Genomic DNA, 21,784 nt, shown 5'->3' with positions numbered 1-21,784 from the left:
TGCATCAGTCGAGGGTGCTCTGAGCAGCCAGTGGTCCCGCAGAGAAACGAAGATTTGATTGGCTAACCCAGGACAGGGAAGAGACACTGACAACTGGAGGGTTCTGCAGGTGAAGGGAAAAGGGCAAGAAATGCCTGGAAGGGGGTGACGACCCCCTAGAGGGAGGTGGCCTGGGAAGTGCTGGCAGGGAAGGTGGGAGGGAAAAGGGACAGATAGGAGCAGAGGGGCTGGTGGGCCCGATCCGACGGATACACATACACGGCCAGCCCGGAGTGGAAAGAACAGTTTATGCTGTGCTTTATTAAAATGTGCATCATTCTTTTATTTTAAAATGTGCATCATTGTCTCGTGCTCGGCGCGTGCGACCTCAGCGTGGTGGCCCGCGGCTGGCCTCGTCCCTCCTGGCTCCTGCGGAGCTGCCGTGCGCAGGCGCACTCAGGTAGCACGGGCCCGGGGGCTCCCGCCCATGGCCAGGTAGACGTCGATGGGCACGTGCAGCAGCGTCAGACAGTGGCAGCCAGGGCAGCGTCGGAGCGGCCTGGCGAAAGTGGCAGGCGACAGGGGGCTTATAGTGTTATGGCGCACCCGGGGGTAGGGGTAGGGTGGGGTGGAGTGGGGTAGTGTGCCTGGGTTCTTTAGGGTAGGGCCCTGGAGATGGGGATGGGTATGGGTATGGGGCGGGGGTGTCGGTCTCACCTGACAGGGTTTTGATCCGTAGCAACAGGCTCAGGGCTGTCCTGGGACTCAGGGGCGGAGGCAAGGCCAGGGGAGTCTCCGGCCTCAATGGGGAATCTTCGACCCTGTGGGGTCTCCTGGGCACTCATGTCCAGGCCCCGGGGCACTCTGTGTGGGAGTGGCAGTCAGGCAGCTCTGGGCCTCTGGGTGCTCTCTGCCCGTGCCCGCCTCCTGTGTCGTGGCTTACCTGCCGGAGGCCGAGGCCGGTCCCAGGCTGGAAGCAACTGCCCGAGCCTTGGCCACGGGAGGACGCTCCGGTCCAGGCGGAGCCTGGCAGGTGTCTGCTGCGCGCCCGGGCCCCAGCGTCGAAGGGGAAGACTGCATTGTGACCCGGGTCTCTGCGTGCTGACCTCACACAGCCTGTTCCTCGCTGGAATTCTAGGCAGTCCCAGAGCGTTCGGGCACTTAGTGATGACCCGGGCTTGAAGCCAGAGTGATCTGGCGACTACAACTTGGTGACCGGTTTTCACTGTGCCCCAACAGCTAGCTAGATGGGGACTTTGGAGGCAAGGGTGACCTGCCTGGATGCGGAACCCACATGGAGAAGCCCCGCGTCCCTGGCCTGTGCAGCCACCCAGGCACTGCTACCACTTGGTGCATTACTCAAGGATGACTTAACCTATCTATGCTGGCTTTGCTACTGGTGGTGAGGGGAAAGTAGGGACACTGCCCATGTTGTCTGAGGGTCATACAGCATTTACATCACAATCGGGTAGGAGTTTAAAAATGTCTGGTCCCTCCCCACCACCTGTGGCTGTGTCCAGACGGAGAATGTTCTAGCCCTGGGGGCAGCTGTGGATGAAGTCCTTGGGAGGAAAAGAAGCAGGCCAAGGGCGATGGTGGAGTAGAGCTGCCTCACGGAGGCAGCATGAGCTGAGAGGGTGACTAGGCGGCGCTACACAGCATGGAGGACTTTCTACTCTCCAATGGGTACCAGCTGGGCAAGACCATTGGGGAAGGGACCTACTCAAAAGTCAAAGAAGCATTTTCCAAAAAACATCAAAGAAAAGTGGCAATTAAAATTATAGACAAGATGGGAGGGCCAGAAGGTGAGCTGGGGGCCCTTTGGAGGAGGGGTGGGCTAGCCAACATGGGTAGGCGCTTCCCTCAGAAGTGTTCTTCCTCCCTTCTAGTCAGAACAACAGGAAGCCAGATTGCTGCCCTAAATAGAGGGATGTGGGGGCTCCAGGAACCTTGCATCTTTCCAGATCTACAGTTTAAAGCACAAGGCAAAGGGGTCCTCAGTTTCCTCAAGAAGTGCTGGGCAGAAGGTCGCAGAAACTGCTGCCCAGACAGGTGGAAAGGGACAGGAAGGCGCTGCTCCTGGAAAGAATGCTGGGATTCAATAGCTTCCAAGTTCCCAAGCACCCCCTTACCGATGGTCTCACCACAGGCTGCAGGGAGGACGCCAAAGAGGAGCTAATTGTAAATAAAAGGGAATTACCTGCTGCCAGAGACACCTGAGGCTATTCAGGGAGTCCAGGAGCCGGAAAGCAGGGGTCAGGCATGAGGATTTAGGCCCTTCTCATCCTGATAGCCCATTTTGTCTCCCCACTTTTCCCTCAGAGTTTATCCAGAGATTCCTGCCTCGGGAGCTCCAGATTGTCCGTACTCTGGACCACAAAAACATCATCCGGGTGTATGAGATGCTGGAGTCGGCAGATGGAAAAATCTACCTGGTGATGGAACTGGCTGAGGGAGGGGATGTCTTTGACTGCGTGCTCAACGGAGGGCCACTTCCTGAGAGCCGGGCCAAGGCCCTTTTCCGCCAGATGGTTGAGGCTCTTCGCTACTGCCATGGCTGTGGCGTGGCCCACCGGGACCTTAAGTGTGAGAACGCCTTGCTGCAGGGCTTCAACCTGAAGCTGACCGACTTTGGCTTTGCCAAGGTGCTGCCCAAGACACGCAGGGAGCTCAGCCAGACCTTCTGTGGCAGCACAGCTTATGCCGCTCCCGAGGTGCTGCAGGGCATACCCCACGATAGCAAGAAAGGGGATGTGTGGAGCATGGGTGTGGTCCTGTACGTAATGCTCTGCGCGAGCCTACCTTTTGATGACACAGATATCCCCAAGATGCTGTGGCAGCAACAGAAGGGGGTGTCCTTCCCCGCGCACCTGGGCATCTCAACCGAATGCCAGGACCTGCTCAAGCGGCTCCTGGAACCAGATATGATACTCCGGCCTTCAATCGAAGAAGTTAGTTGGCACCCATGGCTAGCAAGCACTTGATAAAAGCAATGGCAAGTCCTCCCCAATAAAGTAGGGGGAGAAAGCAAACCCAAAAACCCGCTTCTAAAATGGTGATATATATTTTACACTCTAAGTTCACTTATCCCATAGCTCCTTCTGCCTCCCCAGTGGGCCCCACAGGCCTCTTACCAAGACATCCTTCCCTCTAAAGATCTTCCTGGAACTAAGGACCTTATTTGGATTTTTCTTTTATTAATGGCTCTCGCAGGATTTTCACATGTCATAGGTGTTTAGCTAGAGCGCATTAAGTTAGTCAAGTACACCACCAATGGGCAGGGAGAAGAGAGGAGACGCAACCCACTGGGACCACTCAGGTGCTCTACTTGCTTTCCAGATAAAAGCAAAAGCATTTGGGGTGCAGAAATGGTCCCCGGAGACGCTGGCTGGACGCATCCCTGTACCTGCCTATGCTCCCGGCTCTAGACAGGAAGTCACGGTAGCAACTGTGCAAGCCTCTGCCAAGGGGGACAGAACCATCCCCAGACACTTCTGTTCAATCACTTTAATGCTGTTACGGCAAATCTGTAAAAGGTTTGGGACAAACTTTTTTTTGTTCCTTTTTAATTACAAAACTAACAGCTGTTAGAATGTTTTTTGTTTTTTGTGTTCCCAGCTACAAAATACTCTGGGGAGATGCATTATAATTTAAAATATATAATATTGCACAAACAACCAAAAGGTTAATTAAACTAAAATAATTACAAAGAGAAAAACCCATCCCATCAAAAAAAAAATTTAGCATTCTCTCCATCCTGCCCCCTTCACTGAAGGTCTGAAGTGAAGTGCCCACCACTCACGGCGACCCTGACCTTTAAGTCACTGGTGGACCACCAGGGCAGCATCCTGCAGCACCAGGTCTCCATGTGGCCCCGTCTCATGAGGGGAAGAGCCCCAGGCTGTCTTCAGGAAGGAGGGGCCTCTGCAGGAGACAGGAGTCTTAGGAGCAGAGGGCTGAGGAGAAGCTGGCCTGGTGACGGACCGTGAGAGTCGCCTCTGCCCACCACTTGACACAGCTCCCAGCTGGCTTGTGTCCTAAGCTAAGGAGTCAAGGTAGGCAGCTGTGTGGAGCAGGAGTCCTACCAGGCAATCCACAGAAGGGCCTCAAAGTGGCTCCCTCCCTTCTTGGGGAGGGAAAGAAATACAAGAGCAGATTCTTGAAGTGGCACGGCTGGGCTAAGGACGTGGGTGCATCTGATAGAAGCCCTGGGAATGTGTAGTGACGTCCCGGTGTGGGCTGAAGGACAGTTAAAAGGTTTGGTTTTAGATTCTGAACCCCATAGGACCTTTCCAGGAGTGGAAAATGCTTGGGATAGAGATTCCAGAGAGAGACAAATTTCCCAGAGATGATTGCCTCTTACTATTGTGACAGGAACCATGTCCCTGTGTGGCCAAGGACAGGTGGCATGGTCTTCCTTGCTGGTTTACTAGCTTATGGGGCAGAGTGTTGTCTCAAGCCTCCAGAGACACCAGCGCTCCAGCTCCTGTCCCTGTGCAGAAGACAGCCACTCCAGGAGGTGTCCCAGAAGGACCTCTACAGCAGCAGAGAAATGCAGGCTCTCCGATGGTGGGGTACAGTCCTCCCTTTAGGTCACCCTAAGGTTGGCACAAGTCAGGCTTCTGGATTTGTATTTAGAAAGGCTCTTCCAAGGTGTGAGCAGAGGGCCAGCAGGGAGCCACCAGAATATGTACCGAGTTCAGGATGGTAGAGGCCATTTGGGGGGACATTCTCAGTGTCTTCTAGGGCCGGTTGAGGCTAGCGAGCGAGGGAGGTGGGTGTGCTGTGGGTGAGGGAGCTGCTCGCTCTGGCTCCCTCATTCCCAGTCCTCCCACTCCGCATCTTCCAGCTGCAAAGGAGAGGAGACAATGAGAGCAGGATCACACTGACTCGTCTGATCAAGCCCCAGGGCCGCCTCCCCGTGCCCAGCAGGGCTACCACTGCCCAGGGCTGCCGCCCCGTGCCCAGCAGGGCTGCCACTGCCCAGGGCCGCCTCCCCGTGCCCAGCAGGGCTACCACTGCACAAGGCCACCCTCCCCGTGCCCAGCAGGGCTACCACTGCACAAGGCCACCCTCCCCGTGCCCAGCAGGGCTACCACTGCCCAGGGCCGCCTCCCCGTGCCCAGCAGGGCTACCACTGCCCAGGGCCGCCTCCCCGTGCCCAGCAGGGCTACCACTGCCCAGGGCCGCCTCCCCGTGCCCAGCAGGGCTACCACTGCCCAGGGCCGCCTCCCCGTGCCCAGCAGGGCTACCACTGCCCAGGGCCGCCTCCCCGTGCCCAGCAGGGCTACCACTGCCCAGGGCCGCCTCCCCGTGCCCAGCAGGGCTACCACTGCACAAGGCCACCCTCCCCGTGCCCAGCAGGGCTACCACTGCCCAGGGCCGCCTCCCCGTGCCCAGCAGGGCTACCACTGCCCAGGGCCGCCTCCCCGTGCCCAGCAGGGCTACCACTGCCCAGGGCCGCCGCCGCCCCGTGCCCAGCAGGGCTACCACTGCCCAGGGCCGCCTCCCCGTGCCCAGCAGGGCTACCACTGCCCAGGGCCGCCTCCCCGTGCCCAGCAGGGCTACCACTGCCCAGGGCCGCCTCCCCGTGCCCAGCAGGGCTACCACTGTGCAGGGCCACCCTCCCCGTGCCCAGCAGGGCTACCACTGCCCAGGGCCGCCTCCCCGTGCTCAGCAGGGCTACCACTGTGCAGGGCCACCCTCCCCGTGCCCAGCAGGGCTACCACTGCCCAGGGCCGCCTCCCGGGCCCAGCAGGGCTACCACTGCCCAGGGCCGCCTCCCCGTGCTCAGCAGGGCTACCACTGTGCAGGGCCACCCTCCCCGTGCCAAGCAGGGCTACCACTGTGCAGGGCCACCCTCTCCGTGCCCAGCAGGGCTACCACTACCCAGGGCCGCCTCCCGGGCCCAGCACGGCTACTACTGCCCAGGGCCGCCTCCCCGTGCCCAGCAGGGCTACCACTGCACAGGGCCCTCCTCCCCGTGCCCAGCAGGGCTACCACTGCACAGGGCCCTCCTCCCCGTGCCCAGCAGGGCTACCACTGCCCAGGGCCGCCTCCCCGTGCCCAGCAGGGCTACCACTGCACAGGGCCGCCCTCTCCGTGCCCAGCAGGGCTACCACTGCACAGGGCCGCCCTCTCCGTGCCCAGCAGGGCTACCACTGCGCAGGGCCACCTCCCCGTGCCCAGCAGGGCTACCACTGCCCAGGGCCGCCTCCCCGTGCCCAGCAGGGCTACCACTGCACAGGGCCGCCCTCTCCGTGCCCAGCAGGGCTACCACTGCACAAGCATTCCCTGGCTTTAGGGTCTGTGCTGGCGAGGCAGATGTATGATGCCTGAGAGACGGTTGCTGCTTTCAATGCTTCAGATCCACCAACTAAACCCATGTGCACGAGATGGCCTCCCTGAGGAGCCGGTCCCTAAAGGAAAGCCTGTTTCCGGCTGGGCAGAGGCCATGTGCCAGAGAAGCCAAGAACTGAGAGTGACACTATGACAAGGACAGGGTGGCAGAGTGCTGCAAGGGCTGACACATCTAAAACTTAGAGGAAAAAAAGGTTTAAGTTTCAGATTTTTGAGTCTTTTAAAGGTTTTTGGTTTTTTTCCCTCTGTGTAGCCCTGCCTTTCCTGCAACTCACTATGTACACCAGGCTGGTCTTGAACTCAGAGATCCGCCTGCCACTGCCTCTCAAGTGCTGGGATTAAAGGTGTGCACCATCACCTGCTGGCTGAAACCTTTACCTCTTTTGTCAATTTTAAGGGGGTCACACTTTAGGGAGCTTTAGGGAGTCTGGACTTGACTCCATCTGTAAAGTTCTTCTCCAAGGGTTCTGTACCCTAACTTCCAAATCTTTTTCTTGCCTTGGCACTTTTGGCCTATTTTCACTGACTCCTACTGCAGTGGGACTGAGGTGGACTGTCAGATTTTGTTGTATGTTTGAGTATTCTTTCAGAGTTCGGGATAAAACTCAGGACTTCCTGAATGCTTTGGCAAGTGCTCTACTGCAGAGCCATACTCCCAACCAAGCATATTAGCTTTTTCTTTTTATTCGAGACAGGGTTTCTTTGTATAGCCTTGGCTGTCCTGGACTCTGTAGACCAGGCTGGTCTCGAACTCAGAGAGATCCACCTGCCTCTGCCTCAAGTGCTGGGATTAAAGGTGTGCACCACCACACCCGGCTTGTTTTTTGTTTTTTCTTTTTAAAATTTATTTATTTATCATATATGTACAGTGTTTTGTCTGCATGTACACCAGAAGAGGGCACCAGATCTCATTATAGATGGTTGTGAGTCACCATGTGTTTGATTGGGAACTGAACTTGAGACCTTTGGAAGAGCAGCCAGTGCTCTTAACCACTGAGCCATCTCTCCAGCCCCTTGTTTGTTTTTTCAAGATAGGATTTCTCTGTGTAGCCTTGACTGTCCTCGACTCACTTTGTAGACCAGGCTGGCCTCAAACTCCCAGTGATCTGCCTGCCTCTGCCTCCAGAGTGCTGGGATTAAAGATGTAAGCCACCACCCCTGGCTCACATATTGGGTTTTAAAGAGAGCTAAGAAACATAAGCTAGCAAATTCTTAAGGCATATAGCATGGGGTGGGATCCTCTGTAACAGTGAGGCCACATGTACAACACACTCTTGAATGGTTCATTGATTTCCCCAGCTTTTCAATATGAAAACTCAGATCCTTGTCATTGAGTCTGGTGGTCCATTCCTGTAACCCCAGAACTCAGGAGGCTGAGGCAAGAGGACTGATGCAAATTCATGGCCAAGCTAGGCTATATAGTGAGTCACTGATATCTACCCCCAGGGGTAGAGAAAGGAAGAGAGATGTGGGGAAAGAAGAAAAGAAGAGAATAAGAGAGAAAAAGGAGAAGAGAGGGAGACAGAGAGAGAGAGACAGACACAGACCCTATGTGTCTAATTCTCTAAATTGCTGACTTTTGGTTTTGTTTTGAGACTGGGTCTCTTGTGTAGCCCTAGTTGTCCTAGACCTCGGTACGTGGACCAGCATGGTCTTGAACGACAACTCAGGGAGACCTGTCTGCCCCTGTCTCCTGACTGGTATGATTAAAGGTGTGTGCCATTGTTTCTGGCCAAAATGGGCCAACTCTTGCTTTGGGGAAGTAGTAAAGAATAAAAATAAAAGGCCCATTTAAACCTAATAGCAGAATGGGTTTCGTGGTGCTTGTCACTAATGTCTACTGAATGCCGCCACATGAAAGGGATCCCACCTAGTGTTTACATGGTTTACCTCACTATAGCTTCTGAGCCAGCTACCTTGTATTTAGATGAGGAAACAGAGGGTAAATACTTGGTCTCAATCAGAGGCCAGGAACCTGCTACGGTCTCATAAGTCACAAGGCCAGGGCCAGAGTTTAGCATCTATATATGTATATTTTAATCCAGATCTGGGTTAGGCTGAATTTGCTCTGTATTCTAAGCAGTAACCTCCCTGTGCCTCTCCCTGAGTACTGGGATTATACTGGGAGTAACAGCTACCATGCCCTGCTCAGCATCTTTTTTCCCCTCCTCGTTCCTTGGGTGACTGTGATGGAGATGAGAGGTCCACGCATCCACCCTAGAACTAAGCAGCGCAGAGCCCAGTGACAACTGTCATGCGCTTGATGGCAAGGCTTCATCTCCCTTCCTGCAGGCATTAGCTTAGCTGCATGTAGGCAGTAGGGTTCGTTGGCAAAGGACTTCTACCCTGACATCACTAGGCTAGCTTGTCCTGACTCAACCTACTCACCTCACCGGAGGCGTCCACTTTGGAAAGTGCCATCTGCACTTCCTCTTCAGTCATGTCCAGGTCAAAGTCCTTCTCCCAGTCCTCACTGATGTCCGTGCTGGAGCCTGAAACACGAGCCACATGGGGTAAGCAGCATGTAACGAGAAGGAATGTCTAAGATAGTGTTCAAGGCGTGCGCGTGCGTGTGTACACGCGTGTGATCTTTAAAGGGGATGACAACATACAACATCATCATAATAATTTTGAGCTGCACTCAATGATCTTACTTGTCTAAATCTAAGGACAAATCTCAGAAGCAGTAGAATATTTAGCTTTGTAAGGGACACAGCTGAGTAGTAAAACGCGTTACACATCCAAGGCCTAGTTAGATGCCAGCAACACACATGCTCTTACACAGTTAGGGCTGGGGATGTAGCTCAGTGTTTGCCTACATGAACAAGGCCATGGGTTCTATCCCCAGGCCCGCATGAAACCAGGTATGGGATGTATGCTGTTCTTTATAGGCTTGGCAGGCAGAGGCAGGAGGATCAGGAGTCCAAAAGTAGCTTTGACTACATAGATTTCTCTAGGCTAACCTGGGGTACATGAGACCAGATCTCACTATACAGCCCTGCTTGTCTGTAGTCCAGGCTGTCCTTGAACTTACAGACCCACCTACCCCTGCTTCCCACATGCAGGGATGGGGCCCTGTCTTTTTTTGGCTCAGGAGGAGAGAAGTTGTTTTGACTTTCACATGCATGACTTGGCGCAAGTGTATTCTAAGTGTGAAAACAATTCACTTGCCTCTCCCTGAGAAATTTTAGCCCTGTCTGGCTTGGATTTACTTTATGGGGAAAAAAAAGGTAATGACAGGTGACCATGAATAAAATACACTGTATATATGCATGAAAATTCCTAGTAGCAGCAGTCTCCTCGTTCTTCCGAGTGCTGGGATTACAAGCACGAGCCACATGTCCTGCGTAGTTCTCTGCAACAGGTCACCTAACCGGCTGCCTCAGCCTCTCAGGAGCTGACGGGACAGGCCCGGAAGCTGACAGATCTATTTTACCCTAGCTACAATTCTTTGAGACAGGGTCTTACGTGTCCGAGATAGGTCTCAACTCACCATATACTTAAGGATTCTCACTCTGCCACTTTCTAAGTGACGGGTTCCAGTATGTACTGCTCTGCTAGGTTATGCTGCTCAACCCAAGGCTTCCTTGATCTAGGCTAACTTTCTGCCTCGTTTTAAATCACAACCTTCTCCTTTCACTCTGCTTCTCCCCTGCATTTATTATTTTCTAGCATATAGTCAGGCTAGTACACTATCCAGCAACAGAGGATGGATAACATGAGCTCCAACGACAGGAATTTCTTTTTCTTCTTTTTTCCTTTTCCTTTTCTTTTCTTTCTTTCCATTTATTTATTTATTTATTTATTTATTGTCCCTTTTGCCTAGAATATGAAGTTATACCTAATAGTCAGAGACCTTTGTCTAAGTCAGCAGTTGGACAACTATTGCTCATGGATTGAATACTATCTGCTGTTTCTGTGGAACCCAGGGGCCTGCAGGATGGCTCAGCTGGAAAGATGCTTGTTAATCCAAAAACCCTAGACTGATCTACAAAACACACATGATGAAAAGAGAGAACCAACTCACAAGCTGTTCTCTCACTCCAAGCACGTGCGTGCACAGGTGTGAACAAAACAGACGCATCCTCACACAACGTAAAAGAGGGGCGCTGGAGAGATAACTCAGTGGTTAAGAATGTGTACTAAGCCAGGGGCGGTGGTGGGCACGCCTTTAATCCCAGCACTCGGGAGGCAGAGGCAGGCGGATCGCTGTGAATTTGAGGCCAGCCTGGTGTACTATGGGAGTCCAGGACAGAGAAACCCTGTCTCGATAAAAAAAACAAAACCCCCCAAAATAAAAAATAAGTGTACTGCTCTTGCAGAGGGACAGAGTTCAGTTTCCAGCACCCAAGTTGAGCATCTCACAACTGCCAGTAACTGTAGCTTCAGGAGATCAGCCTAGCCTTCTAGTCTAAGAGGGCTGCACTCATGCACAAACACAACTCTTTTCTTCCTCCCTCCCCTCCCCCCCCCCCTCTCTCTCTCTCTCTCTCACACACACACACACACACACACACACACACACACACACACACACACAGAGTTCATAATTCCGGTTCTGATCTCTGAGGGCATCAGACATGCACGTGGCACATTGACACACATACAGACAAAACATTCATACATATAAAATCAAGTTAAAAGATTTTAAAGAAAGCTGGGCACCGTGGCACACGCCTTTAACCCCAGACTTTAATCCTACTCCTTTAAAGTGTCTTGCCGGGGCATGGTGGCCTTTAGTCTCAGTAGGTGGATTTCTGTGAGTTCAAGACCAGCCTGGTCTATAAAGAAACAAAAACTTGAGCTGGGCGTGGTGGCCTTTAATCCCAGCACTCGGGAGGCAGAGGCGGGCGGATCACTGTGAGTTCGAGGCCAGCCTGGTCTACACAGTGAGTCCAGGAAGGCCAAGGCTACACAGAGAGACCTTGTCCCAAAAAACCAAAAAAAAACCAAAAAAACAAAAAACCACACTAAAGTCACCAGAGGGTTGTTGTGCACGCCTGTAATCCCAGCACTCAGGAGGCAGAGGCAGGCAGATCTCTGATTGTGAGGCCAGTCTGGTCTACAGAGTGAGTTTCAGGACAGCCAGGACTACACAGAGAAACTTTGTCTTGAAAAACAAAATAAAGCTGAGCGTGGTGGCGCACGCCTTTAATCCCAGCACTTGGGAGGCAGAGGCAGGTGGATCAATCAATGTGAGTTCAAGGCCAGCCTGGTCAACAAAGTGAGTCCAGGCCAGCCAAGGCTACACAGAGAGACCCTGTCTCGGAAAACCAAAAACAAAATAAATAAATAAATAAAAATAAAAAAATTAGAGTCTGCGTCCCTTGTTTACATGTTGCCTGTGAGTACTCCCATGGTGGCAGTAGGGGTTCTATGCCCTATTGATGAACTGTTCCAGCTCACACAAAGCTTTTCACTTCATGTTTTGTGCAATTCTGATAGTGTGATAACTGCTTTGAACATACTTGGACATGTTTTCTTCTAGATCTTGCACGGTCCTCTCTTCCCTCGGGAGCTTGGCAGACCTGGGCTGACCATTACACCCACTGTGTAGTACTGGGCAAATTATTCTGAACTGCAAATTATTCAATTTATGCTGAAAAAAGGGCTAGGGATGTAGCTCAGTCGGTAAAGCACTTACTTAGCATGTACAGAGTCCTAGGTTCAATCTCCAGCACATGAAATACAAAACTCAACAAAACAACAAAGTGCAGAACAGGTGAGTTCAAAGCCAGCCTAGGATACATGAGATCCAGTCTTAAAAACAAACATCAAAAATGTGGTTAAGGAGCCAGGCAGTGGTGGCGCACGCCTTTAACCCCAGCACTTGGGAGGCAGAGGCAGGTGGATCGCTCAGTTTGAGGCCAGCCTGGGCTACAAAGCGAGTCCAGGACAGTCAAGGCTACACAGAGAGACCCTGTCTCGAAAAAAAAAAAATGTGGTTAAGGGTAAACCACCCACTTTGCAAAGACCACTGGGGGAGACTGTAGAACACAGGTTCCTCCCGACCCCTGCGTTCTGACTCAGCAGGTCGGGTGTAGCCCAGGGTTCTGTATTAGGCTGGTTAACTCTATACAAGAAATGAGCCTGCTGTTTGAGAAACAAGCGTATTAGCGGTATGAGTGTCAAGTGCCAATTACAGGCTGAATGTAATGGTCATGTAACAAACGGAGAAGCAGGGCCGTACTTCTTTCAAAAGCCTTGCAGTAGAGCTAAGTAATTTTTACACGTGGTGAAGTAGGCAGGCCTGCAAGTCAGACCAGACCTATGACCAAGACTCAAGCTCTGAGACTGTCTGGAAAGTGTCCTTGTGCTCTGCCTTCAGCACACTCATCTGCTTATCCACCCGTGTGCCTTCCTGGGGGTCAGAAGGCAGCCTCTTGGCTAAGTCCTTGTGTGGCTGTGTCCATGACAGCTTCCTCTGGAACTCAAAACTCTCTTCAGGTTTAAATGCAGGGCAGACTCTTCCAAAAGCAGACGCATCCATCAACTAGTATTTGAGAGCATTTCACATCTATCTTCTATGCTGGGTAGCAACAGTCCCAATTTACACATGACAGAATAAGGGCTTTAATGGCATAGATGTGAATCACTATCTTGTCTCGTCACACAACGGGCGTGTTACAAGATGTTTAAGAATGTTGCTGGGGGTGTGGTGGTGTACGCCTTTAATCCCAGCACTCAGGAGGCAGAGGCAGGCGGATCGATTCCAGAATAGGAAAGGCTACACAGAGAAACCTTGCCTCAGAAAAACAAAAAACAAAACAAAACAAAACAAAACACACTTGTGGCTCTTGCACAGGACCTGGGCTCAGATGCCAGTTCCCACATAATGAATGGCTCATGCCATCTATAATTTCAGCTCCAGGAGATTCAAGGTATTATTCCGGCCTCTGCCGGCACCAGGCACACATGGGGTACACAGACATACACACAGGCAAACACTCATAGACATGAAATATAAATAAATCTAAAACACAATTTTAAAAAATCTTAAGGCCAGGTGGTGGTGGTGCATGTCTTTAATCCCAGGAACAGGGAGGCAGAGGCAGGTGGATCTCTGTGAGTTCAAGGCCAGCCTGGTCTACAGAGTGAGTTCCAGTACAGCCAGGGTTACACAGAGAAACCCTGACTCAAGAAACAAACGAACAAACATTTTAAGGCCAGCCTGGGCAACGAGACCTCTGTTGTTGTTTTCTGAAACAGGGTTTCTCAGTAGCTATGGCTGCTGCCACCACCACCACTACTTAACTTGAGGTGTGTGTGTGTGTGTGTGTGTGTGTGTGTGTGTGTGTGTGTCGGGAACTCTCTCTGTAGACCAGGCTGGCCTTGAACTCACAAAGATCTGCCTGCCTCTGCCTCCTGAGTGCTGGGACTAAAGGCCACCACGCCTGGCGAGACACTTTGTTAAAACAAAAGGAGTGAGGCTATAGCTCAGTCAATTCAAAGCCTGCTTAGTGTGCACGAGGCTCTTGGTTGGAGCCCAGCACCGTGTAAACTGCTCATGATGTCATTCCCTTCTAATCCCAGCATTTGGGAAGGAGGGAGAAGCAGAAGGCTCAGAAGCTCGAGGTTAGCCTCAGCTATCTGGCAAGCTCGAGGTTAGCCTGGATGAGAAAAAGAGCACCTAGCATCTGTGAGGGCCTGGTTCAGTCTCTAGTTCACACACACAAACTCCCTCCTCTCTGTGCTGCTTCCATCATCCCAGTCTAGTCCAAGACCCTGGCTTCCACTCACACTCGTTTCCTATAGGTGTATCCTGTCCCCAGGGTGAGTGTGTGGAAGGTAGCAAATCAGGGTGGGTAAGAGAATTAGCCATGTAATAGTAATTCTGTACAGCCTCCAACTACTGTCTTTCACATTACCTGCCTTGCAGCGCAATTCCTAATGGAACCGGGATTCTTTGTGTGTGTGCATGCATGCACATGTACATGTGTGCATGTGAGTGTAGACCAGAGGATAACCTTATTTTTCCAAAGAGTTATTTCTTATTTTTTGTTTGCTTGTTTGTTTCCAAGACAGGGTTTCTCTGTGTAGCTCTGGCTGGTCTGGACTTGCTTTGTAGACCAGGCTGGTCTCAAACTCACAGATATCTGCCTGCCTCTGTCTCCAGAGTGCTGGGATTAAAGGGGTGCGCCACCACACCCGGCCATTTTATCTATTTTTAAAAAAGATTTATTCATTTATTTGTACACTTTATGTGTGTGAATGTTTTGCATGTATGTATGTGTATGTATGTATGTATGTGTATCACATGTATGCCTGGTGCCCACGGCATCTCTGGACCTGGGTTCGGGATGGTTTTGAGGCACTATGTGGGTGCCAGGAGTCAATCCTACCCATTATCCCTTCCCTTAGCCTGGTAAGATTTGACAAACTACTGTTCTGACCACGCCCCCAGCACCCCTCCCCCCATACAGGGTCTCATGTAGCCAAGATGAAACTCAACTCCTTGTTCTCGTGCCTCTGCCTCCTTAAAACCAGGCTTACAGAAGTGCACCAGCAGGCTTGGTGTTTGTTTTTCATATACCTGAATGTTTTTCTTTTTATTTTACCTGGCTCAACTTGAAAGTAATCCCAACCTTTTTAACATAAGCAAGCAGATGTGGCTGGACACAAGTCCAAGGGTTGCCAGGCCTGCTGGCATATAGCTGTAACCCCATCGCTTAGGAGGCAGAGGCAAGAGGATCATGTGCTCAAGGCCAGGGCTATGGAGGGCTCAGTGGTTGTGAGGGCTGCTCTATCAGAGCTCAGATCCCAGCACCCAGCCCAGGTGGTTCTCAAACACCGGTGACTTCGATGCATGGGATATCAATCCATCTTCTGGTCTCCATGGACACCTGAATACATGCAAGCTTACACAGATATAAACAAAGACTAAAGGGAGGGGGACTTGAGGCCAGGCTGAGGCTGAGGCCCATAGTGAGAGCCTGTCACAAACAAACAAACAAACACCCACAATGGGGGGTGGGGAGACACAATAGAGATGATGTGTCTCACGTTAAATTCGTGATACCGACCTTAAATGGCCAGGCCACCCCATACCTATCAGGTCCACCCCTCTACTATTCCACAGTCTTCAAAGTGATCTTCCTGCTTTCAGGGAGCTGACTGCTTTTTCTTTTTCATTTCATTGTTTTTTCTTTTTAGTATTTTATGCCTATGTATGTTTAATAGGCATCTGTACATGTGAGTGCAGGTGTCCCGAGGGCAGAGAGGGTTTCAAATCCCTTAGAACTAAAACTACAGGTAGTTTTGAGGCCTGAGTAGATGCCGGGAACTAAACTCATGCTCTCTAGAAGAACAGCAAGTGTTTTTAACTGTTGAGCCTCCTTTCCACCTTTGTTAAGTTTTTTCTTTTCTTTTCTTTTTCTTTTTTTCTTTTTTTTTTTTTTGTTTTTTTTTGTTTTGTTTTTTCGAGACAGGGTTTCTCTGGGTAGCCTTGGCTGTCCTGGACTCACTTTGTAGACGAGGCTGGCCTCGAACTCACAGCGATCCGCCTGCCTCTGCCTCCCGAGTGCTGGGATTAAAGGCGTGCGCCACCACACCTGTCATTTTTTACCAGTAGAAAAATAGGGAACTGCACAGATCTTAGAGGGCTTTGTGAGACTCTAGTGATAGGCATATCTGGTGCACAGCACAGGCCTGGACACAGAAAATAACTAGAGACTATTACTATCATTAATTAGTACTATGTTGGTTCGGCTTTGCTTTGTTTGGTCAACTTGACACAGCTAGTGTCAGGGTCACGTGGGGAAGGGAACCACAATGGAAGAACTGCCTCTCAGACTGGCCACTCTGTGGGGCATTTTCTTGGTTGATGATTGATGTGGGAGGGCCTGGCCACTGTGGATGGTGTTACCTCTGGGCAGGTGGTTCTGGGTTCTACAAGAAAGCAGGCTGAGCAGGCCATGGGGAGCAGGCCAGGAAGCAGCACTCTTCCATGGCCTCTGCGTCAACTCCTGCTTCCAGGTTCCCACCCTGAGCACCTCCTCTGTAATGAGCATCGCTCTCCTCAGTGGTGCACTGTCACCCAGAAGTGTAAATAAAATAAAGCCTCCCCCGCCAAGCTGCTTTTGGTCATGTTTCTCACAGCAACAGAGATGCCATGAGAACCCACCACCTCCCCAAAGTGGGGCTCTACCAAAGTTGCTCCCCCAAGGGAGGGCTAGCATGAAACACTTTCATTCATGGAAGAGAAGTGCAGTGACCTTTCTAGAGTCACATGGCTTATGAGTGAGCTGGGGTGTGTCCCCAGTCCTGAGCTTTGGTTCTCTGCTGCTTTGGGCACTCAGTCAATCCTGGAGTCCAGCTCAAGACCCTAAGTTCTCAACTGCTATGTAGGAACCCACTCAGGCTGGACGGGGTGGCGCACACTTTTAATCCTAGCACGTAGAAGGAAGAGGCAGATGGCTCTCTGTAAATTCCAGATCAGGCTGGTCTGTGTAGTAAGTTCCAGGACAGCCAGGACCGTGTCTCGAAACAAACAAACAAAAAGAGAACCAATTTTTCCACTATTCTGTGCCTCTTACCCCAGAGAACTATGGGAAGGGGGCTTTAGTCACAAGCCCATAAACATGGCCCTGAAGCTGCTCTGACCTCCCCAGCGCCTGCCCCAACTCTCTGCCTCTCTGTCCTTGGGGAATCACTGCTGTCATCGCATCACAGCCCTCCTTTCTCTGAGTGCCTCCAGGGTCAGACCTGCCCCACACCGCTCAAGTTTCATCACAGAGACTGTCCTTCTGCCCCACCCTCCTCAGTGTCTCAGAAAGAGCAGGCAGGAGCTCAACGGATGACCTCACTGAACAAAGGAGAACAGAAGCACCATGTTAGAACCTGGGAATGTGGAAGTTTCCGTCAGGGAGCTGACACCTGCGCTACCTGACAGAGGCTGTGGCAAGCCCATTTTCTCCTGCAGCAAACTGTCATGAAGCTGCAGGCCAGGCCTCACCTGCAGGGCACGCTCTACGGCAGCATATCTGTGAAGGGCTGGCAATCTGCGGCAGGATCTTGGGAGACACTGAAAGCTGACAGATCTACCCTTGTCTTTAACTCCTCCTGCTCTTTCACATGAACAGTCTCCAGCCTAAGCCTCCATCGCATAGACAGGGCTGGAGCCCCGCGGCTGAAGCTGGCCACCCAGTTCACAGGCACCCCTACCACCCCTGGAGCCAGGTCCAGGGTTTGTCTCCATGGTTCATAATAACAAGGCTTAGAGAAGCTGACTTTCCCAGGGCTCCACAAGGGGGAAGACCTCTAACAGCAGCGCCACAGGGATCCCCGACATGGGCAAAGTTGAAAAGGCTCCAAATGGGCCAAAAGTAAAGGGCATGGCAGTGGGCTCAAGGCACACAGGCCTGGGTCTGAGGTGAGGCTTTCCACTTTTCAGTCAGATTAATTTGAAAAAGTTACTTAACATTTCTAGACATTTTTCTCATCTGTAAAGAGACAATAATATGGACCTGAGGCATGTGAGATAAAGAAAACCCTGTGACATTTGGAATAGGACCTCTCATGAGCTTCGTTTTGTTGCTTTGTTTGTTTGTTTTTGTTTTTTGAGACAGGCTTTCTCTGTGTAAACTAGGCTGTCTTCAAACTTGCAAGTGCTGGGGTTAAAGGCGTGTGCCACCATGCCTGGCTCCATTTTGTTGAAACAGGGTTTCTCTGTGTAACCTTGGCTATCCGGAACTATCTTTGTAGACCAGGCTGGCCTTGAACTCACAGCCTTTAACTCACAGAGATCCATCTGCCTCTGCCTCCCGAGTGCTGGGATTAAAGGCATGCACCACCACTGCCCGGCCATTTTGTTGATTTTAAGAAACCTACCATGCTGCACAGTGATCCGTTCCTGTGGTTCCACCACTTGGGAAGGTAAGGATCCACGAGTTAAAGGCCAGCCTAGGCTACATAGCTTAAGGCCAGCTTGAGCTATATAGTGAGGTCCTGTCTTAAAAACCCAATGCCAGGGGCTAGAGACATGGCTCAGAAGTTAAGAACATTGGCTGCTCTTAACAAAGGACCTGGGTTTGATTCTCAGCACCTACAGTGTGGCTCAAAATGGCCTGTAACTGCAGTCCCAGGAGAGATCCAATGGCCCTTCCTGGATTCCGTGGATACTACATGCACACAGTACACACAGATAAAACATAAATGGAAAAAACCCGAACAACAAAAAGCAAAACCAAGGCAAACAAGAAGACCCCAACAATCTCCCAATGCTTCATCCTTCAGGCAAAGACCATGTCAATGTTAACTAATAAAGTGTGGGAATATATACGCAGCTCTCCTCCCGTCACCCCAGGTGAAGGCTATCTGGTCCCAGGATCTTCTTGAAGGACAAGATACATCTACACACAAGGTGGCAGCTCTTGCTTGCCCTGCTCACACAGCCCCTTGCACTCAGGTCTTCAGACCTACCTTTCTTGCCATTGTTGGAGGGTGTAGACTTCCCACTATCTGAGTTCAGCTCGAACACCCGTAAGTCTGTGGGCACCTCCTCTCTCAGGGTCTCTACTCTGGCTGGAGGCCTGGGCTCTGGGCCACTGGCTCGGCCTGCAGGAGTTAGTGGCTTGGAGGGAACTGGGGGTGGGGGTCCAGTTTCACCCTCATCCTCAGGCAGACTCTGTTCTTCCAAAGATGCCTCAAGCAGCTTTTGGGACAGGTCTTTGGGCAACACTGGTGCCTCGGGTGCAGCAGCAGGGTTGGCAATCTGTGTCACGAGGGAGATGCTCTCGCTGCTCTCTGATGGGGTCACCTCTGCAGGGGGCTCCAATGGAGTCTCTTCACAAGGGCTCTGGGGCCCAGGCCCATCTTTAGGGGACGTGGAAGTTTTGGTCTCTTTTGGAATCTTTGTCTCTTCTGGAGATGGCGCAATGCCTTCAAGCTCCTCTGTGGAGAGAAAAGTGGGGCGAAAAGAGTGCAGCCCTCCTTAGCATCAAGACAAGACAGCCCTGTGACGTGCACATCCTGCTGTGCTCACTACAGTGAAGACTAGCCTGTGTCCCTCCCTGCTTCTCCAGCACACGTTTTTTGCAGACATTCCCTGCTAGTTGGTCTCACCTCCAGAGGCTAAGCTAGACCGCTAACAACAGCCTGAGACACTGTAAACCACAGGAAAGCCAAGACTTGGTCTGGCTGAAGTTCCATCCTATGCAAGGCAGTACTTACTTTCAACTTGCTACCTCTTTGGATTCTGCTAAGGGCTGCCCACTGAAATCTCAGGCTTTCCCACCCATACCCCAGCTCCTGAAAGAATGACTCTGATACTGTATTATTTATGAATAAATGCCTAGGCTATAAGCTCTGGCTCACTCTTAATTTACTTTCCCTGTTTATTCTATCCTATGTGCCACATGGCTGCTCACCGATCCTCAGTTTCATGTGTCTGTCATCCTGTCATCCTCACATTCTGCATGAATCTCCCCTCTGACTCTATCTCAGAGTTCATCTTTCTCTCCTGGAACTCCCACCCCTTGTTTCCTGCCTCAGCTAACAGGCCATCAGCTTTTTATTAACAGGTGATGCTTCCACACAGTACATAAGAGATTCTTTCAATAGGACTCGCTTTGCAGATCATGCAGGTTCTGAACTCACAGAGATCTGCCTGCCTCTGCTTCCCGAGTGCTGGGATTAAAGGCGTGTGCCAACAAGACTGGACACACAGCATAAGTATTTAACATAGCCTGAGCTACAGTCCTGCCTTTTCTCTTTTCAATTTTATTTTGCGATAGAGTCTCTTTATGTAGCCCTGGCTGACCTAGAACTCACGATGTAGACCAGGCTGCCCTCCAATCACAGAGATCTACCTGTCTGCCTCTCCAGTGCCAGGCCCTTGAGCCACAATCCTGTAGTCCCATAGAGAAGGGCACTGCGCGACAAGAATCTAGATTTTAGTGTGCTCCTCTGTAACTATATAAAAGCAGCTCACGTGTAACATGGCAATCTGCTCCAACTGGCACATGTGACTCCTGGACCCAAACTCTGGGTCCTACGAGCCCTGCGTGACGGGCTCCTTGTCATTTCTAAGTGCTCAGCGCACACATGGCGCCCACTCCTACTTCTCCCAGGCACAGCACATCTCTCCAGCCCTTCTAGAATACCACAAACAAGTCCATCCCCATCTCATTTCAACACCTCTTACCTTCCTCCTCCTCCCAGCCAGGCTCTTCAGAGATGCTCTGGTCTGCCCGCTGCTTCAGGGCGTCTCTCCGGGCCTGCTCCTGAGGGTGGGAGAGTGATGACCAGGAAATTAGGCTACCCTCCACTGGTCCTGACCTTAGAACCCTCAGCATACCCAGAAAGCACTACAATCTTCAACTCTTGCTTGCCTTGACAAAAATTTAGCCAGTTTCCCCCAACGCTGGGGTAAGGTGGGGTGATGGAGCTGTCTTCTCAGGCTAGACCAGCATACCTGTTCAAGTTGGTGGACTTTATAGAAATACCGGTGCCAGAATTCTGAGTGGGAAACAGCTGCTGGAACCTGGAGGGAGGCGAAAATGGCGGTTAAAATTTGGGAACGACATGTGGAGTCTGCATCAGTCTGTTCCCAGCCACACCAGAATCTCGGCACAGGAAGTGGCTTTACATTAATTATCAAAGCCGTTCCACCCACTTTAATTTCAACCAGACCCATCTTCCAGGCCCAGCGTGGCCAAGAAAGGGGAACAGAACTCCCATAAGGACTTTGCTGGTATCTACATTTCCCACCACTCTGACAGCCAGAGCCTGGCAGAGCAGCTTCTTTCTGGTAGCTTCTTGGTCCAGCACATAGCCCATCTGGCTCTGCAGGATCTCCCAGTACACACGTCCCTCCCACTCCCCAACACCTCAGGCTCAGAACCAGCTGAGGTCCTGCTGGCTGGGCCCTCACCATCTTGGTGTAGAGGGCCCGGATGGAGGGGCTGCCTACAAGGAGCTCTGAGATCTCCCCCTTCTTCTCCTCCAAGCAGAACTGGGAAAGCCAGGCGTCAAACAATTCCGGGGGCCCTGCAGAGGGACAGACACTGACGGTCAGTTCCCTGTGTCTAGGGAAAGAACACTGGGTCTAGAGAAAACACTTAAGCCTGGACCTGAATAGTAAAGAAAGCTTAAGGGTTCTTTTCAAAGCCATTTCATCTAAGGGGGAAAGAATCAGGCAAGGTAAAGGACTGGGGGGGCTCGTCCAGGATCAGGCTCTCTAGAAAGGACTACAGTCTTCCAAGTCTATCTCTGCTGCCACTGCAGTCCTCTGTACCCGGCTACTGAAACAGCTCTGCTCAATGTGGACCCACACTGTCAGAGCCCACGGGTGTCTCTGCCCTTTCCTCCTCCTCTGAACGTTCCAACACTTTAGATCTGCCTGGGCTGCTCCTTTTCCTCTCCTTTCCTCACTCTGTTTTTCCTCATGAGTCTCTCCTCAATCATTTTAGCTTCCTCTTCTGACCTTTCCTCTTTCTTTGCCACC

The 21,784-nt window shown here is 51.6% G+C and overlaps 3 protein-coding genes across 4 annotated transcripts in view; 1 reads left to right on the top strand and 2 right to left on the bottom strand.

Annotated features, from left to right (window-relative positions):
* Positions 1–273: 273 nt before the first annotated feature.
* FAM229A (family with sequence similarity 229 member A) lies at positions 274–1,076 on the bottom strand. Its single transcript, XM_084787892.1, has 3 exons — positions 923–1,076; positions 697–843; positions 274–538 (listed from the first exon to the last, which is right to left on the bottom strand). The coding sequence occupies exons 1-3, from the start codon at positions 1,057–1,059 to the stop codon at positions 436–438; spliced, it is 387 nt and encodes a 128-aa protein (XP_084644018.1). The 5' UTR covers positions 1,060–1,076; the 3' UTR covers positions 274–435.
* A 561-nt stretch (positions 1,077–1,637) lies between these two features.
* Positions 1,638–3,127, top strand: TSSK3 (testis specific serine kinase 3). Its single transcript, XM_084787887.1, has 2 exons — positions 1,638–1,784; positions 2,302–3,127. Exons 1-2 carry the CDS (start codon positions 1,640–1,642, stop codon positions 2,961–2,963), a joined length of 807 nt encoding a protein of 268 aa, XP_084644013.1. The 5' UTR covers positions 1,638–1,639; the 3' UTR covers positions 2,964–3,127.
* Positions 3,128–3,471: 344 nt separating this feature from the next.
* BSDC1 (BSD domain containing 1) overlaps positions 3,472–21,784 on the bottom strand; it is a 32,667-nt gene continuing 14,354 nt past the window's right edge. For both annotated transcript variants that reach the window (XM_084787885.1, XM_084787884.1), the window contains exons 6-11: positions 21,212–21,327; positions 20,753–20,821; positions 20,483–20,561; positions 18,760–19,230; positions 8,728–8,831; positions 3,472–4,828 (exon numbers count right to left, since the gene is read on the bottom strand). In XM_084787885.1, the coding sequence (XP_084644011.1) occupies positions 4,796–4,828; positions 8,728–8,831; positions 18,760–19,230; positions 20,483–20,561; positions 20,753–20,821; positions 21,212–21,327 (872 nt within the window). In that variant the 3' untranslated portion in view covers positions 3,472–4,795. The remainder of the gene's footprint in view (positions 4,829–8,727; positions 8,832–18,759; positions 19,231–20,482; positions 20,562–20,752; positions 20,822–21,211; positions 21,328–21,784) is intronic.

Source organism: Acomys minous (assembly GCF_964271855.1).
Source record: "Acomys minous genome assembly, chromosome: 6".
In the NCBI taxonomy this organism is placed as follows: domain Eukaryota; kingdom Metazoa; phylum Chordata; class Mammalia; order Rodentia; family Muridae; genus Acomys; species Acomys minous.
Note: the sequence above shows the minus strand (reverse complement) of the source record. Positions and strands in the feature narration are given on the sequence as shown.

Excerpts from the sequence above, each read along its gene's own strand:
- FAM229A (XM_084787892.1), bottom strand. The coding sequence starts at position 1,059 with ATGCAGTCTTCCCCTTCGACGCTGGGGCCCGGGCGCGCAGCAGACACC. Across the intron at positions 844-922 it reads CCGGCCTCGGCCTCCGGCAG|AGTGCCCCGGGGCCTGGACA; the intron begins GTAAGCCACGAC and ends ACTCCCACACAG. Across the intron at positions 539-696 it reads ACGGATCAAAACCCTGTCAG|GCCGCTCCGACGCTGCCCTG; the intron begins GTGAGACCGACA and ends CACTTTCGCCAG.
- TSSK3 (XM_084787887.1), top strand. The coding sequence starts at position 1,640 with ATGGAGGACTTTCTACTCTCCAATGGGTACCAGCTGGGCAAGACCATT. Across the intron at positions 1,785-2,301 it reads CAAGATGGGAGGGCCAGAAG|AGTTTATCCAGAGATTCCTG; the intron begins GTGAGCTGGGGG and ends CTTTTCCCTCAG.